This window comes from Cyprinus carpio, chromosome B22 (assembly GCF_018340385.1).
Source record: "Cyprinus carpio isolate SPL01 chromosome B22, ASM1834038v1, whole genome shotgun sequence".
NCBI lineage: Eukaryota > Metazoa > Chordata > Actinopteri > Cypriniformes > Cyprinidae > Cyprinus > Cyprinus carpio.
The window spans coordinates 10,663,599-10,681,466 of NC_056618.1; the positions used below are offsets into that span (position 1 = coordinate 10,663,599).

At 38.1% G+C, this 17,868-nt stretch overlaps 1 protein-coding gene across 1 annotated transcript in view; it reads right to left on the bottom strand.

Annotated features, from left to right (window-relative positions):
• Positions 1-3,004: 3,004 nt before the first annotated feature.
• Positions 3,005-17,868, bottom strand: part of LOC122141604 — a 30,964-nt gene continuing 16,100 nt past the window's right edge. Inside the window, exons 2-5 of the mRNA XM_042749497.1 lie at positions 11,931-12,218; positions 9,366-9,368; positions 3,375-3,518; positions 3,005-3,228 (exon numbers count right to left, since the gene is read on the bottom strand). Coding sequence (XP_042605431.1) covers positions 3,209-3,228; positions 3,375-3,518; positions 9,366-9,368; positions 11,931-12,218 — 455 coding nt within the window. The 3' untranslated portion in view covers positions 3,005-3,208. The remainder of the gene's footprint in view (positions 3,229-3,374; positions 3,519-9,365; positions 9,369-11,930; positions 12,219-17,868) is intronic.

Sequence of the window (17,868 nt, forward strand, 5' to 3'; positions counted from 1 at the left end):
GGTAGATTGGCCAAGTCCAGATTCCCGTAAGGCCCTACAGCGGGTTTCTTGGGGTTTCGCACAATTTTTACCGGTGTGTCCATTCGCAATGCCACTTCAGCCAACTAGTCGCACCCTTTGACTGCCTTGACCTCCCCCCGAAGACGCTTCAGGCGGTCGAAACATTGCCGAGGCAGGTTCACCGAACCTCAAAAGTCAGCTTCGTTTTCAGCTCCCATTCTTGTCACCCCTGATCCCACACGTTCAGTTCGTGGTGGAGGTCGACGCGTCACGAGGGTGGGAGTAGGAGCAGTTCTTTCACAGCGCGCTTCCTCAGACGACAAGATGCATCCCTGTGCGTTCTTTTCCTCTCATCGACTATCGCCTGCCGAACGTAATTATGACATTGGTAACAGAGAATTGTTGGCAGTTAAGTTAACGTTGGAGGAATGGCGTCATTGGTTAGAGGGGTCGGGGTACCTTTTTCATTTGGACCGATCATAAGAATCTTGAATACATCAGATCAGCTAAGAGAGGGGTAACGCCTCCGCCTGGTTGCCCACCGAGTCGTTTGTTTGTGCCGGAGGGGTTACGGTCCGATGTTATTCGATGTGGTCATTGTTTCAACGTGGCTTGTCATCCAGGAGTGACTCGCACTAGTTTTCTAGTTAAGCAACGATTCTGGTGGCCATTAATGGCTCGCGACATTCACGATTTTGTTTTGGCTTGCTTCATTCTGTGCCACTGGTAAGACATCTAACCAACCCCTAGACAGGCTACTTCAACCGCTGCCTGTCCCTTCGAGACCCTGGTCCCATATCGCTCTAGATTTTGTCACCGCCCTCCCGCCCTCTAATGGCATGACAGTTGTTTTTAACCGTAGTGGACCGGTTCTCGAAGGCGGCACATTTCATCCCCTTGCCCAAAATTACCTTCAGCCAAGGAGACAGCGGTCACAGTCATAAATCACGTCTTTCAGTTACATGGCCTCGGCCCGATGGATGTGGTCTCTGACAGGGGTTCCCAATTCGTATCCAAATTTTGGCAAGAATTTTGTAAATTACTGGGGGGCCACGGTCAGTCTGCCCTCGGGCTATCATCCCCAGAGCAATGGTCAGTCTGAGCGAGCCAATCAGGACCTCGAGAGAATGTTGCGATGTTTGGTTGCCAAAAATCCGTCATCCTGGAGCTAACAGCTTTCTATGGTGGAGTATGCCCACAATTCGTTGCCAGTGTCATCCACGGGCCTCTCGCCATTTAAGTGTAGTTTAGGTTACCAGCCACCAATTTTTCCGAGTCTGGAATCCGAAGTCGCGGGCCCCTCCGCTCACGCATACGTCCAGAGGTGCCGCCGTACTTGGACTAGAGCCCGTGAGACTCTACTCCAAGCAGGGGGGCGCATGAAGGCCAAGGCCGATCGCCACCGGTCAAAGCCTCCCGTTTACGTCGTGGGTCATAAGCTTTAGCTTATTTTCATATGAAAACAACAGTGAATGATACTCCTCTCTGTCTAATATAACCAGTAATTTATTACATGGTACAAGAACAGAAGCAAATGAAGCAATAAAAACACATTTCAAACTCACCAATCAGACGCTACAAACACAAGCAGAACAAAAACTAATTTGAAAAACATTTTCTTCATCAATTCACTGCAAAGCCCACAATAGTGATGCTTAAAATGTCTGAAAACACTCTGAAACACGTCTGAACTTTAATATTTATCTGACTGTGATCACAGTTTCCGCTCCAATGTCCGCTCCTTTAATATCATAAAAATCAATAAGCTTTTGCTGATCTTACATTTTCAACTGAATTCCAGCCCTGTATGAAGATTTATAGCAAGAGTGTTGGATTAGATATCCATTCATCATCATTAATGTCAATTTCTTACATTTAATCAATAAATTCATTTAGAATAACAAGACACTAGGACTGTTGCCAATCAAATGAAATCAGTATCAACAAAATCCATCTTTGCACAGCAAAGGAAACAGAAGCTGCATGTTTGTAAAAAAACAGTTTTTTAACTTCAAACTGTTGCTTCCAGCTAAAATATGAGACCATAATCCATAATATTGAATCAGGAGAGAAATATGCACAGATCAAGCACAGTTTTCAAGCCAAAACAGTCCAAAATTACCAAAAGTTTGATATGTGAGGTCAACAGGGAATGGATTTTTCCACTGGAGGAAGTTTTATTGTGGATTATGGACTCACACCTTAAATAGAAAAATTTCTGCAAAATTGTATTTTTGGATGTTATATTAATTTAATGAATAAGTATTTGAGTAATTTTTTATTTTTGGGGTTAAAAACATCTCATAAAGAAAAATGTAAGCAAATTTTCATTTTTGGGAGAACTCGCAGTTTTATTCAGTACCAAGTGTTGCACTGTTGGTTTCAAGAGAGAGACCGGAAGGTTGCCGCTTCAGTAACACACATCGCTTTTACTTCATACGTGTGGGGCGGAGATATCACAATAGGGGCGGGTCCTTTTGGAGTACGGGCGTGTTTGTTTTGGTGCTTTCAAATATCAACATCATTTGGCGAAATTCGTAAAAATTTTGGCAAAATGACATCCTCTTTCATTACATTAATGTGCCTCATTCATTATATTAATAAAAATAATATTTTTTAGCTGTCTATGTCCTCCAAAATTCTTGCAGACATTTAAAATAAATAACAATTTATTAATATATAATAATAATAATAATAATAATAATAATAATAATAATAATAATAATAAAACATTTTTAGCGGTATGAGAATTAGCTAAACGATAATGTAAACATTTACAATAAAAAAAAAATACCTTTAAAATAATGTAAAGCTTCATACTGAATGTGGCTGAACTCTTTAAATTATACACATGGCTTGTATTCCTCCAGGGGGCGCTCAGCATAATAAATATAGTAAAACATGGAGAGACTCTTGAACTTTAGAGTGAGAAAACTTTATTGATTAATGCAAATACATACAGTAAATACACAGCAGTCAACTGTGATCAGTGTGTCTTATCTGCAGAAAATATAAATCCTTATAGAAAGCCTTTCAAACTGGATGAGAAGATTAGATAATTAAAAAAATCATTAAAATAAAAGCATGTTATATTACATAATCAAGCATTAGCAAAGCAATATTTGGTAATCAAGCATTTTTCATGACAAACACTCACATTTTGAGCATTTGTGTGAGAATTTGTCATGGTTTGTTGTCAAATAATCTTCTAGGGAAGAAATGAGCCACCTATAAAACAAACAAACACCAACATATGAATATTTAAATCCATTAGAAATAGGCTAAATGAAGATTAATTCATTATATATACATAAAAATAATAATAATAATAAATAAAAAAAACAGTTATATGTCAAATGACCATAATTACGTACCTGATGAGTGAATCTGTGCTGGATCCTGTTCAGCTCTTCTGGATCTGATGTCATAAACCAGAATAACGACAGTAGCCACGCCCACCAGAGCAGAGAGGACCAATCGGATCACAGCTTCAGTAGAACCACAACAGTGTTCAGAGTCTGAGGAATAAACACATCAAACTGAGATCAGCTCAGTCAATAAACACTAATATAAGCTCTAATATCAGCACTGCTGAACCTGAACATGTGTGACAGAGCTTGCTGATGTCCAGATGTTGAGTCTGCTTACTGATGGGATTGTTGAGCACACAGCTGTAGCTGTTTTTATCCTGATATTCCACCTCCAGATGTAAAGAGAGACTGATGCTGAGATCAGACACACTGATGCTGGACAATAAACTGTTTCCTTTGTACCAGGAGAGAGTCACATGACTCACATTCACCACTGAACACACCAATGAACAATATGATGATGATGATGATGATGATGAACATTGTGAAGAGTTACTGCTGATGACAGGAACCGGCAGACGAGCTGAAAACATGAGAAATATGAACAAATCTATATTCAACAGTCTTATTTTCAGTTCAATGTGTTCAACAGTCTGTAATCTCAAACTATAAAATGCTTTTATTTGAAGCACAGGACAAATGATCTCTACTCACCATAGACAGAAACTCTGAATGCTTTTGACTGTTTTGTTAACCGTAGTATATACAATCCAGTATGTTTAGTTGTGGTGTTGGTGATGGTCAGAGATCCGGTCTGATGATCCAGCTTCAGTCTGTCTTTGAACCTCCCATCATCAACATCAAATGTGGAGAAGGTTCCAGCAGCTCCGTTGATTCCAGCTATTAAAGACTTTAAAGACATTTCTGTTTCAGTCTCCCACTGTATTCTATTTTTTTTATTTCAGTAAGACCAGATTCTAGAGTGACTGAATCTCCCTCCGTCACTGACACGGACTTCCCGGCTTCAGCAGCACCAAACACACATATGGAGAACAAACAGAAACAGGGTTTGTCACAGATAAAGACTTTTAAATAACTTTGATTGTTTACAAAAGTAGTAAGCTTGACATATTAATTTCACTTTAAAATGTAAGCAGGTGAAATAAATGTAACTCACCATAGACAGTGAGAATGAATGATATCAACACTGGTTGGTTGGTTGATACACTATAATCTCCAGCATGTTTAGTTGTGATGTTTGTGATGGTCAGATATCCAGTTTGACTGTCCAGCTTCAGTCTGTTTCTGAATTTCCCGTCAAGAACATCATAATATACAGTCATGCTGCCGGTCGTTACACTGGTATCAACTATCGTATAATTCTCAAACCTCCACTGAATCCGATCACCCTGCTTTATTTGAGTATAATGAGTGTTTAGAGTGACAGATTCTCCTTCCATCGCTGACTGTGATGCCTGTACTAGATAACCGAACACTCCTGAAGAACAGAGTTTGTCACAGATCAAAATCTCTTGATGTCGGTTTGATGAAGCTTCACTAAAATACTTTTAATCATTTAAGAGTTTTAAATTGAACAATAACTTTGAGTTTCATATTTAATTGAGTCAAACCCTAATAACTGAACAAACAGTTGAATTCAAACTTGTTCTCAAAATAAAATAACACATTTATTTCCACATGAGAGAAACAGCGAATGATAATCCCCTCTAATTTAACCAGTAATTTATTACATGATACCAGAACAGAAGCAACTGAAGCCATAAAAACACATTTTAAACTCACCAACCAGACGCCATGAACACAACAATACTAATATGAGGAACATTTTCTTCATCGTTTCACGATAGCGATGCTTAAATTGTCTGAAAACACTCTGAAACACAACTGAAGAACTGATATTTATCTAGTTGAATCCTCCCTCAACAGGATTCGACCTGCATCACAATGTGAATTATCAGAGGAAGTCATGAAAATGAACATCATTTTGCTGACCTTCTATTTTCAAATGAATTCCGGCCCTTTATGAAAACTAATAGCAGAAACCTGAAATGTTGCACGAGTGTTGAATTAGATATCCGTGATATATTCATCATCTTTAATGTCAATTTCTTAGATTCAATCAATAAATTCATTTACAATAACAAGACACCAATCAAATGAAATCAGTATCAACAAAATCTATCTTTGCACTGCAGAGGAAACACACAAGCTGCATCTTAAAGGAACAGATCACCTAAAAATTGCACACAATAGCAATCCTTGCACACTGACTCCGGAATTCTTTTTTTCCCTATTCGTCATCCTTTCCTATCAAAATCCTTGCCATGGATGTGAAAATGCAGAAAATCGAACTTTCTGAGGCAGTGTGTAAACATGATTGACACAAAACTGAGGTCATTTTTTAACATGCGAAAATTTCCCAAAATAGTATCCAGCTGCAGCCCCACAGCTGCAGCAGTTTCAGAACCGCGGCCACAGAACCAGAAGTGAGGGGCGGAGCTTACGTTCTTAAAAGAGTAGCGCCACCTTACGGTTTTAAAGGGGTAATTTGATTTATTACACACGATACACCATACTTTATGTACATATGCATCTTTTAATGATATATTAAGCATTTTATAAACATTAATCTTGTGTACTTTAGTTGTAGGTCTATACAGTTATTCGTTTCATTGTATTATGTGAGATATTTCCTGTTTTTGATATTAAAAATAATAATTCACTCTTGGGCACATTTTGTCATGACAATCTTGCGTAAATTCAAATTAAAATGTATCAAACATTTACATTTAATCATTTACCAGATGCTTTTATCCAAATGAGGAGAACAATAGAAGCAATCAGACCAACGAGAGAGAACAACAATAGTATACAAGTGCCATGACAAGTCTCAGTTCACATACATATGACAAGTCTCAGAGAACACATAGCTAGGGTTTTGTTCTTTTTTTTTTTTTTTTAATAATAGAATGCAATAGAACAGTACAGAACAGATTAGAATAATATAGGTAAGTGCTAGTATTTGTTGGTCAGATGCTGGCGAAAAAGATTTTAGATGTTTTTTGAAAATGAGTAAAGACTCGGCTGTTCGAATTGAGATTGCGAGGTCATTCCACCAGCTGGGAACAGTTCAGGAAAAGGTCTGTGAGAGTAATTTTGTGCCTCTTTGGGATGGCACCACAAGGCGCTGTTCACTTGCAGAGTGCAGGCTTCCGGAGGGCGCGCAAGTTTGAACTAGTGATTTTTTAGTTTATAATGGTGCAGCGCCAGTGGTTGTCTTATCAGTACCTTTAATTTGATCCGAGCGGCTACTGGTAGCCAGTGTAACCTGATGAGGAGAGGAGCAACTTGCGCTCTCTTCAGCTCACTGAAGACCACTCTTGCTGCTGCATTCTGGATCAGTTGTAGAGGCTTGATAGTACATGCAAGAGAGCATTACAATCAACTGAACAATTCACTCTTAGGCCCATTTTGTTATGACAATCCTACAAAAATAACTCCCCTGAACACAAGATGAAATATGAAGGGCCCTCTGGAAGCTTCTGATTGTTCCAGGAGATTGTTGAGGGCCTTTCCCTTGTCCTTTTCCTCTATTATAAGGAAACAAGGCTCTTCGACTGGCCACATGAGCAGATGTCTGTTTTAATGGAGCCATTTCACAACTTCTGTCTGGTATTACTGGGATCTTCTTCATTAAGGACTACTAAGGAAAATGTAACTTTGATATTTCTTAATAATGTGTGTGTGTGTGTGTGTGTATATAAAATAGACAGACAGACAGATAGATAGATAGATAGATAGATAGATATATAGCTAGATAGATGTTATTCACTTGGAAGGGCCTCTTGTAGGGTTTCTGCACTGTAATATACCTGTATATATACAGTATCTCACAGAAGTGTCAATGTTTTGTGTGGCCACCATTATTTTCCAGTACTGCCTTAACCCTCAGTCCTCTTCCACTCCTCCATGACGACATCACGGAGCTGGTGGATGTTAGAGACCTTGCGCTCCTTCACCTTCCGTTTGAGGATGCCCCACATATGCTCAATAGGGTTTAGGTCTGGAGACATGCTTGGCTAGTCCATCACCTTCACCATCAGCTTCTGTGGTTTGTTTGGGGTCGTTATCATGTGAGATGGTCCTCACTGCAGAACACAAGATCCAGGGTGCATGGTTGGATCCAGATCCAACTCCTCCCACCTTACATATACCTAAGCCTACCCGTCTCCACCCCCTGATCTCTAAACCCACCCTTCTCCACCCCTAAACCTACCAATCTCCACCCCTTAGCCTACCTATCTCCATCCCCTAGATGGGGAATCCAACCACGCCCCCTGGATCTTGTGTTCTGCAGTGAGGGGCTACTGTATCATGTTGGAATACATGTTGGCATTCATGGTTTCCTCAATGAACTGTAGCTCCTCAGTGCTGGCAGCACTCATGCAGCCTCAGACCATGACACTCCCACCACCATGCTTGACTGTAGGCAAGACACAGTTGTCTTTGTACTCCTCACCTGGTTGCCGCCACACACGCTTGACACCATCTGAACCAAATAAGTTTATCTTGGTCTCATCAGACCACAGGACATGGTTCCAGTAATCCATGTCCTAAGTCTGCTTGTCTTCAGCAAGCTGTTTGCGGGCTTTCTTGTGCATCATCTTTAGAAGAGGTTTCCTTCTGGGACGACAGGCATGCAGACCAATTTGATGCAGTCTGAGCACTGACAGGCTGACCCCCCCCTCTTTAGAAGAGTTCAACCTCTGCAGCAATGCTGGCAGCACTCATACTTCTATTTGCCAAACACAACCTCTGGATATGAAGCTGAAACCGTGCACTCAACCTCTTTGGTCGACCATGGCGAGGCCTGTTCTGAGTGGAACCTGTCCTGGTTAAACCGCTGTATGGTCTTGGCCACCGTGCTGCAGCTCAGTTTCAGGGTCTTGGCAAACTTCTTATAGCCTACGGCATCTTTATGTAAAGCAAAAATATTTTTTTTCAGATCCTCAGAGAGTTATTTGCCACGAGGTGCCATGTTGAACTTCCATTGAACAATATGTGAGAGTGAGAGCGATAAGAGCAAATTTAACACACCTGCTCCCCATACACACCTGAGACCTTTTAACTAGCAGAGAAAATGTCTAATTGGGCCCAATTTGGACATTTTCACTTAGGGGTGTACTCACTTTTGTGGCCAGCGCTTTAGACATTAATGGCTGTGTGTTGAGTTATTTTGAGGGGACAGCAATTTTACACTGTTATACAAGCTGTACACTCACTACTTTATATTGTATCAAAGTGTCATTTCTTCAGTGTTGTCACATGAAAAGATATAATAAAATATTTACAAAAATGTGGGGGGTGTACTCACTTCTGTGAGATACTGTATATATGTGTGTGTGAACAAAAAAATACTTATTAGTAACATTAAAATTACACTTCTTTGGGAGGGTTTGCCTCGGCCAAGCTTCCAGGAAGTAGGGGTAGGAAGTTGACAGCCTCATGTGACAGGAAGAAAGTGAACACTTTTTTTCCCTTTGAAATCCTTTATTTGGTTTTTGCTTGCATGTCATTGAGAAATAAAACATAGATAACATCTAGAAAATTACTTACAAATGGAAAATGACAACTATACACTGCTGCAACTATGGTGAGCATGACTTCACCAAGTACAACATGTTCCTGGATCAACATTCCAAACAACCAATCAGAATTGAGATATAACTTTTCAGGAAATATCTGTTTTAGGCTTACAATCAGGGTTAGGGGCTTCTACACTCTTGATCTCACAGTTCAATTATTTTCATAAGAATAACAGTGAATTTTACTCCTCTCTGTCTAATATAACCAGTAATTTATTACATGGTACAAGAACAGAAGCAAATGAAGCAATAAAAACACATTTCAAACTCACCGCCAGACGCCACAAACACAACCAAACTAACTATAGAACAAAACTAATTTGAAAAACATTTTCTTCATCAATTCACTGCAAAGCCTACAATAGTGATGCTTAAAATGTCTGAAAACACTCTGAAACACGTTTGAACTTTAATATTTATCTGGCTGTGACCACAGATTCCGCTCCAATGTCCGCTCCTTTAATATCATACAAAAATCAACAAGCTTTTGCTGATCTTATATTTTCAAATGAATTCTGGCCCTGTCTGAAGACTAACAGCAGGAGTGTTGGATTAGATATCCATTCATCATCTTTAATGTCAATTTCTTACATTTAATCAATAAATTCATTTAGAATAACAAGACACTAGGACTGTTGCCAATCAAATGAAATCAGTATCAACAAAATTCTTCTTTGCAAAGCAGAGGAAACACAGAAGCTGCATCTTAAAGGAACAACCAAAAGCTATTTATTTTTAAAAAACAAATCATTAAGATGTTTTTAACTTCAAACCATTGCTTCCAGGTCAAATATGAGACCATAATCCATAATATTGAATCAGGAGAGAAATATGCACTGATCAAGCAATGTTTACAAGTAAAAAAAAAAGTTTGATATGTGAGGCCAACGGGGATGGTTGTTTTTTTCCACTGGAAGAAGTTTTATTGTGGATTATGGACTCATAATTTGGACAGTAAAGACGATTAAAAACATCTTAAGAAGACAAAGTTCTGCATAATTGTATTTTTGGCTGAATAAGTTATTGAATCCTAAATTAAACCAGAACCGGAAACAGAAAGAAAGGAGCCACTGATTCACTGACTCACCCGATTCTTTTAAAAACGCAGTTTTATTCAGGTCCAAGTGTTGCGCAGAGTCACTTCTGTGTTGGTTTCAAGAGAGAGACCGGAAGGTTGCCGCTTGAGTAACGCACATCACTTTCACTTCATACGTGTGGGGCGGAGATATCAGAATAGGGGCGGGTCCTGTTGGGGTATGGGTGTGTTTGTTTTGGTGCTTTCAAATATCAACATCATTTGGCGAAATTCACCAACATTTTGGCAAAATGACATCCTCTTTCATTACATTAATATGCATCATTCATCATAATAATAATAATATAAAAACAGTATTTTTAGCTGTCTATGTGCTCCAGAAATTCTTGCAGACATTTAAAGAAAATATTTATGAAATTATAAAATATAATAAAATTAATATTAAAAGTGAAAAAAAAGTGATGTGACACACAGCCAAGTATGGTGACCCATACTCAGAATTCGTGCTCTGCATTTAACCCATCCAAAGTGCACACACACACCATTGAACACACATCCAGAGCAGTGGGCAGCCATTTATGCTGCGGCGCCCGGGGAGCAGTTGGGGGTTCAGTCGTGGTATTGCCGGCCCGAGACTCAAACCCACAACCTTAGGGTTGGGAGTCAAACTCTCTAACCGCTAGGTCACGACTTACGACTTTAAACGACTTTAATGTAAACGTTAAAAACAACAACAAAAAAACGTTTAAAATATTGTAAAGCTTCATATTGAATGTGTATTGGTGTCTGGTTTGTGTCTCCCTGGGTGGCCACTAGAGGTCTCACTTCCCTTATTGTCACCCCCTTCAGAACTACATTTCCCACTAGCCTTATCTGTTCATCACTGTTCATTGTATTCAGCTGTCACCACTTACATTGTTTGCACCTGTGTATAAATACCCTGGTTGTTCTGTCTTTGTTACGGAGTCCTTGTTTAATGTCACCCTAGTTTTGTGTGTCCTTGCTTTGTTCGTGTTTCTTGTTTTGGACTGATTACCTGGACTTTGACCGTTGCCTGGCTGGATTATGAGTTTTGGATTATCCCAATAAAACACTGCAAATGGATCTACCTGTCTGTGTGCGTTTCGTGACAGAATGTGGCTGAACTCATTAAATTATACACATGGCTTGTATTCCTCCAGGGGGCGCTCAGCATAATAAATATAGTAAAACATAGAGAGATTCTTGAACTTGAGAGTGAGAAAACTTTATTGATTAATGCAAATACATACAGTAAATACACAGCAGTCAAGTGTGATCAGTGTGTCTTATCTGAAGAAAATATAAATCCTTATAAAAAGCCTTTCAAACTGGATGAGAAGATTAGATTATTTAAAAAATCATTAAAATAAAAGCATGTTATATTACATAATCAAGCATTAGCAAAGCAATATCAGGTAATCTAAAGCATTTTTCATGACATTTATGTGAGAATTTGTCATGGTTTGTTCTAAAATTATCTTCTAGGAAAGAAATGAGCCACCTATAAAACAAACATAAACACCAACATATGAATATTTAAATCCATTAGAAATAGGCTAAATGAAGATTAATTAATTATATATACATTAAAAAAAAAAAAAAAACTAAACCTAAAACTAAAACTAAAAAAAGAAAAGAAAACAGTTATATGTCAAATGACCATAATTATGTACCTGATGTGTGAATCTGTGCTGGATCCTGTTGAGCTCTTCTGGATCTGATGTCATAAACCAGAAGAATGACAGTAGCCACGCCCACCAGAACAGAGAGGACCAATCGGATCACAGCTTCAGTAGAACCACAACAGTGTGCAGAGTCTGAGGAATAAACACATCAAACTGAGATCAGCTCAGTCAATAAACACTAATATCAGCTCTAATATCAGCACTGCTGAACCTGAACATGTGTGACAGAGTTGACTGATGTCCAGATGTTGAGTCTGCTTGCTGCTGGGATTGTTGAGCACACAGCTGTAGCTGTTTTTATCCTGATATTCCACCTCCAGAGGTAGAGAGAGACTGATGCTGAGATCAGACACACTGATGCTGGACAATAAACTGTTTCCTTTGTACCAGGAGAGAGTCACATGACCCACATTCACCACTGAACACAACAATGAACAATATGATGATGATGATGAAGAACAGTTTGAAGAGTTGCTGATGACAGGAACCGGCAGACGAGCTGAAAACATGAGAAATATGAACAAATCTAATCAGCAATAATCTTATATTCAGTTTAATGTGTTAGTCTGTAATTTCAAACTGTAAAATGACTATATTTAAAGGACAGGACAAATAATCTCTACTTACCATAGACAGAGACTCTGAATGCTTTTGATGACTGTTTTTCTCCAGTTATTATTAGTTTATAATCTCCAGCATGTTGCATTGTGATGTTTGTGATGGTCAGAGATCCGGTTTGATTGTCCAGCTTCAGTCTGTCTCTGAATCTCCCGTCAGGAACATCAGATGTAGAGAATCTTTCAGCAGTTCTGTTGATGTGAGCTATTGTAGCCATTTCTGTTTCATACTCCCACAGAATGTAATTTTTGCTTATTTCAGGTATAATGTTTAGAGTAACAGAATCTCCCTCCGTCACTGATATTCTTTCTGCATCACAAACACACAGAAGCAGGGTTTGTCACAGATTGAAACTTTTGAATAACTTTATGATGGTTTACTAAAGTAATTAGCTTCATGTTTAAATTTCACTTTAAAATACAAGCCAGTGAAACAAATATTTAACTCACTATAGACAGTGAGAATGTAATCCATAGTCTGTGGTCTGTTGATGGTCCGTACTTCGTAATCTCCAGCATGTTCAGTTGTGATGTTTGTGATGGTCAGAGATCTGGTTTGATTGTCCAGCTTCAGTCTGTCTCTGAATCTCCCGTCAAGAACATCATCATATACTGTCATGCTGCCGGTCGTTACATTGGTATCAACTATCACATATTTCCCAAACCGCCACTGAATCAAATCATCTTGCTGCATTGGACCAAGACTACTGTATAGACTCAGAGTGACAGACTCTCCTTCCATCACTGACTCTGTTCCCCATCCTGTAGCACCAAACACACCTGAAGAACAGAGTTTGTCACAGATCAAAATCACTTGATTGTTTGATGAAGCTCTACTAAAACACTTTTAATCATTTAAATGTAAAGAGAAAAACTCACCAACCAGACGCCACAAACAGAACAAAACTAATTTGAGAAGGATTTTCTCCATTGGTTCACGATAGTGAGGCTTAAAATGTCTGAAAACACTCTGAAACACGACTGAAAACTTGATATTTATCTGGTTGGATCCTCCCTCAACAGGATTCGACCAGCATCACAGTGTGATTTATCAGAGGAAGTCATGAAAATGAACAAGTTTTACTGATCTCACATTTGATAACATGTTTTGGTTCTGTACAAAAACTCATAATAAAACATTGAAATGCTGCATGTGCATTGAATTGGATATCCATGATGTATGCATCATCTTTACTGTCATAACAAGACACTACAGTACTGTTACTGATCAAATATCAAGTATCAACAAAATCCATCTTTGCACTTCAGAGGAAACACAGAAGGTGCATCTTAAAGGAACAGATCACTTAAAGATGATATTTAGCTGAGAAATGTAGCATTCCATCACTTGCCTCAATCAATGGATCCTCTGCAGTGAATGAGAGTCCAAAAAGCTGATAAAAACATCACAATAATCCACAAGTAATCCATTCCACTCTAGTTCATCAATTAACATCTTGAGAAGACAAACAAAATAAACAAAAAACAAACAACCCCATTAAGGTGTTTTTAACTAAAATATGAGTTCATAATCCATAATAATGCTTCTTCCAGTGAAATAGTGGTCTGGTCTTGTGGTATCCTTACTGCAAGAATTTATGTTGGGGTGCAGTTCATAAAGTGTCCACAAGAGCAATTTATTATATATAGGCTGTTTTCTTTATAATGTTACTCTTCTGAATGAGTGAAGAGACTATCGTGAAAAAGTACTGCGAGATTCTCAAGCAGTTTTTTGAGCCAAATGGGTAAACAGAGAGTTATTCTGATTAGCGTAGTTGGTGCACAAACGTACAGCTTGTTGCATAATTTCATAAATCCCAAAAATCCGAAAGACTAAACTCATCAGCAAGTTGTTTTAATACTGAAGAATCTCTTTAACCCACAACCTAGTGACATTGTGTAATGGTACAAATTTGATTTGTGCACTTGTAGGTCGGAAGAGTCGGTATTGTGTGCGGCATTATGATGACAGAATTCAAAGATGTCTGCTTGCAGAAGCAAATTTAACATTTGACAAGGCCTTGAAAATCGCTCTGTTTGTTGAAGAGTTGGAAAAGCCCTCCTCTGTGGAATGTCACAAAGTAAAAAACTCCTCCATGCCAACAGACAGTAAAAAAAAAAAAAAAAAAAAAAAAAAAAAAAAATATATATATATATATATATATATATATATATATATATATATATATATATATATATATATATATAAATACAATTCTAATAGTGGGCGGTGTTATACAGTAGGTGGACAACCAGAACGTGCTTTTTACCGCCGTGGGTGCCACCGCATCTGCAAAATGAATTTGCAGCTTTTGACCACTGAGTGGTGCTTTAACCACAAGTTATCAAACAAACGCTTCAAAGTGCATTTTTACAAATAACCGTCAGCTTTGCCTCGCTGATGTGTTACATTTGACAGCTGCAGTGGGTGAAAAATGAAAGAAAAACACTGTAGTTAAAATATTTCATATTCACCAATGCAAATTTAGTACTTATGAAGTTATGTGCATTGCTCATTTAGAACAAATTCAAGCAGGATAAATGTCAAGTCTATGAGCTTGTGCTTATATTTACGTATTACACCATATTTTAGAATTGAAACATTTAACAGGTGTTCAGCATTATTTATATAATATGAATCATGTGTTATATTACCTTAAAGCAATGGTGGTTTACTTTGTTGCATCGGAGCATTAAAAGTGGTAGCCTATTTCAGTAGGCTAGGCTACATACATGGATTAATATGCTAAATGTCAATATTCTCACATTACTTAATATTGCACCTCAGTATTGCTGTACATTAACAGGATGCAGTAATAACATAGAGTGTAAATTATTTTATTTATTAAAATTATGAAATAGCTTGGATGCTGCCTTATTGGGACAAGCTCTCCCTATAGCCTACCTTCCCCCTAATTCAACCACAGATTCCATGGTGATTTAAACTAGTTTAAAGTGCTGCCATTCTCAACAACACTGACGCGGAAAACAGGAGAAACACTGTGCGACAACAATCAGTTAGAACAGTACTGAACTGTTTATTAAACTATTAAACAATCGTAATGATGAAAATGTTGTGTGATGTTGCCTAACTAACTGTATTTTAAATATAAAAACTTTTAATTTAGATTTTTTACCAAAGCATGCTTACTTGTCTGGCGTTAATGAAGTGTTAATGTCGAGCCCCAGAGTCAATGTGCCGGGGCTCAAACCCGAGCCAATTTAAACCCTGGTTAGAATACTTTTCAATCCACAAATTAATACATTATTATTAAACACTCATTAGGCAGTTGATTTCCAGTTTCCCGATGTGATATGTGATGAGGAAAGGAAGAAAAGAGAGTCTCAAGCCATAGTTGATCGCATCATATGCTTTATCCAAGTGCATTACTCTCTGACCTCCACCACTGCAGACACTGTTTAACAGAGTCCAACAAGATGAAATAAACCTGACATGAGTGTATTTATTTTCCGCTATTCAGTTCCTCTTTTTTTATCGAAATATAACAAGTTTTTCTCTAAATTTAACGACTTTTTTTCTCATATTTTAATGCATTTATTCTCAACATTTTATTTTGACTTTTTTCTTGAAATTGAACAAATTTTTTTTCTCGTAATTTAAAAAGTTTATGCTCAACATTTTATTTTGACTTTTTTTCTTGAAATTGAACAAATTTTTTTTCTCGTAATTTAAAAAGTTTATGCTCAACATTTTATTTTGACTTTTTTTCTTGAAATGTTAAACTTAAATCTCAAGATGGTTTAATTTTTTTTATTATTGCTTGGCCCCAATCCTCTTCCGTAACTTTGAGTCAATGATGTGTATTGCATTTATCAGTGTTGCTACTCTAACCAGACTTTGGTATTTTGGTGAATCTGAGCAAAAAATCTTTTTGAAGCACATGGGAGTTTACCTTGGTCTTTTCTTCTGAGGAAGTGTAAAAGCCTAGATCAGTTTTTTTTCTTCTTTTTTTATCTCAAAAAACAAGTTGTTTGCATCCTGTCCACAATATGACATCATATTACTGTATCCTCAGCTCTCAGTGTGTTCTGTCATGTCCGCCATTTTCATGCGCAGCTGTGAAAAACTATACAAGTACATAAATAATTCAAACTACCATTCCGAGACATTCGGGTTCATTCACATGATTATTTCCTCTGCTTGTTTTGGGTCTGAGTCTGGTTTGTACATGTACGGCTGAATACTGGTCCTCTCACTCTCGCTTGTGTTGCTTCTCTCTGTTTATTTCCATATGCAAAGCAGAGACATCTAGGCTCCACCCCCTTCTGGAGCTAATTTTCATGTAAGGGAACACACCCCTGAAACAGGACTTTTTAGACCTGCCCCCAAAATGACACTTTTCAACACATTATAATAAATGATCTGTATGGTATTTGGAGCTGAAACTTCACATGCACATTCAGGAGAGCCATAAGATTAATATTACATCTTGTAAAAAGGGGAATAATAGGTGCCCCTTAAGTTACGTTATAATGAGCTTACACTATTACACTACAATTCTCATGTTTTTGTTAACTATGTATATAACGCTGAGCGGCTCCTGCTGGAAGAACCGAGAGGATCAAATACGATATACCTTTCAGCATTGATGGTGCCTTTCCAGATGTGTAAGCTGCCCATGCCACACGCACTCATGCAACCCCATACCATCAGAGATGCAGGCTTCTGAACTGAGCGCTGATAACAACTTGGGTTGTCCTTGTCCTCTTTAGTCCGGATGACATGGCATCCCAGTTTTCCAAAAAGAACTTCAAATTTTGATTCGTCTGACCACAGAACAGTTTTCCACTTTGCCACAGTCCATTTTAAATGAGCATTGGCCTAGAGAAAATGCCTGCGCTTCTGGATCATGTTTAGATATGGCTTCTTTTTTGACCTATAGAGTTTTAGCCGGCAACGGTGAATGTCACGGTGGATTGTGTTCAATGTTTTCTGGAAGTATTCCTGAGCCCATGTTGTGATTTCCATTACAGTAGCATTCCTGTATGTGATGCAGTGCCGTCTAAGGGCCCGGAGATCACGGGTATCCAGTATGGTTTTCCGGCCTTGACCCTTACGCACAGAGATTGTTCCAGATTCTCTGAATCAGTTGTTCCTTATGAGCACATTTAACTTTTCCGGCCTCTTATTGCTACCTGTCCCAACTTTTTTTGGAATGTGTAGCTCTCATGAACTCCAAAATGAGCCAATATTTGGCATGACATTTCAAAATGTTTCACTTTCAACATTTGATATGTTATCTATATTCTATTGTAAATAAAATATAAGTTTATGAGATTTGTAAATTATTCCATTCCTTTTTTACTCACAATTTGTACAGTGTCCCAACTTTTTTTGGAATTGGGTTTGTGTATATATATATATATATATATATATATATATATATATATATATATATATACACACAGTATACTGTATATATATATATAGCTGCATCTCATCAGAACACGGCTCTTAAGCAGCACATGCTGAGCAGACAAGTCAGACACTGGTCTCGAGCCGAACGCACG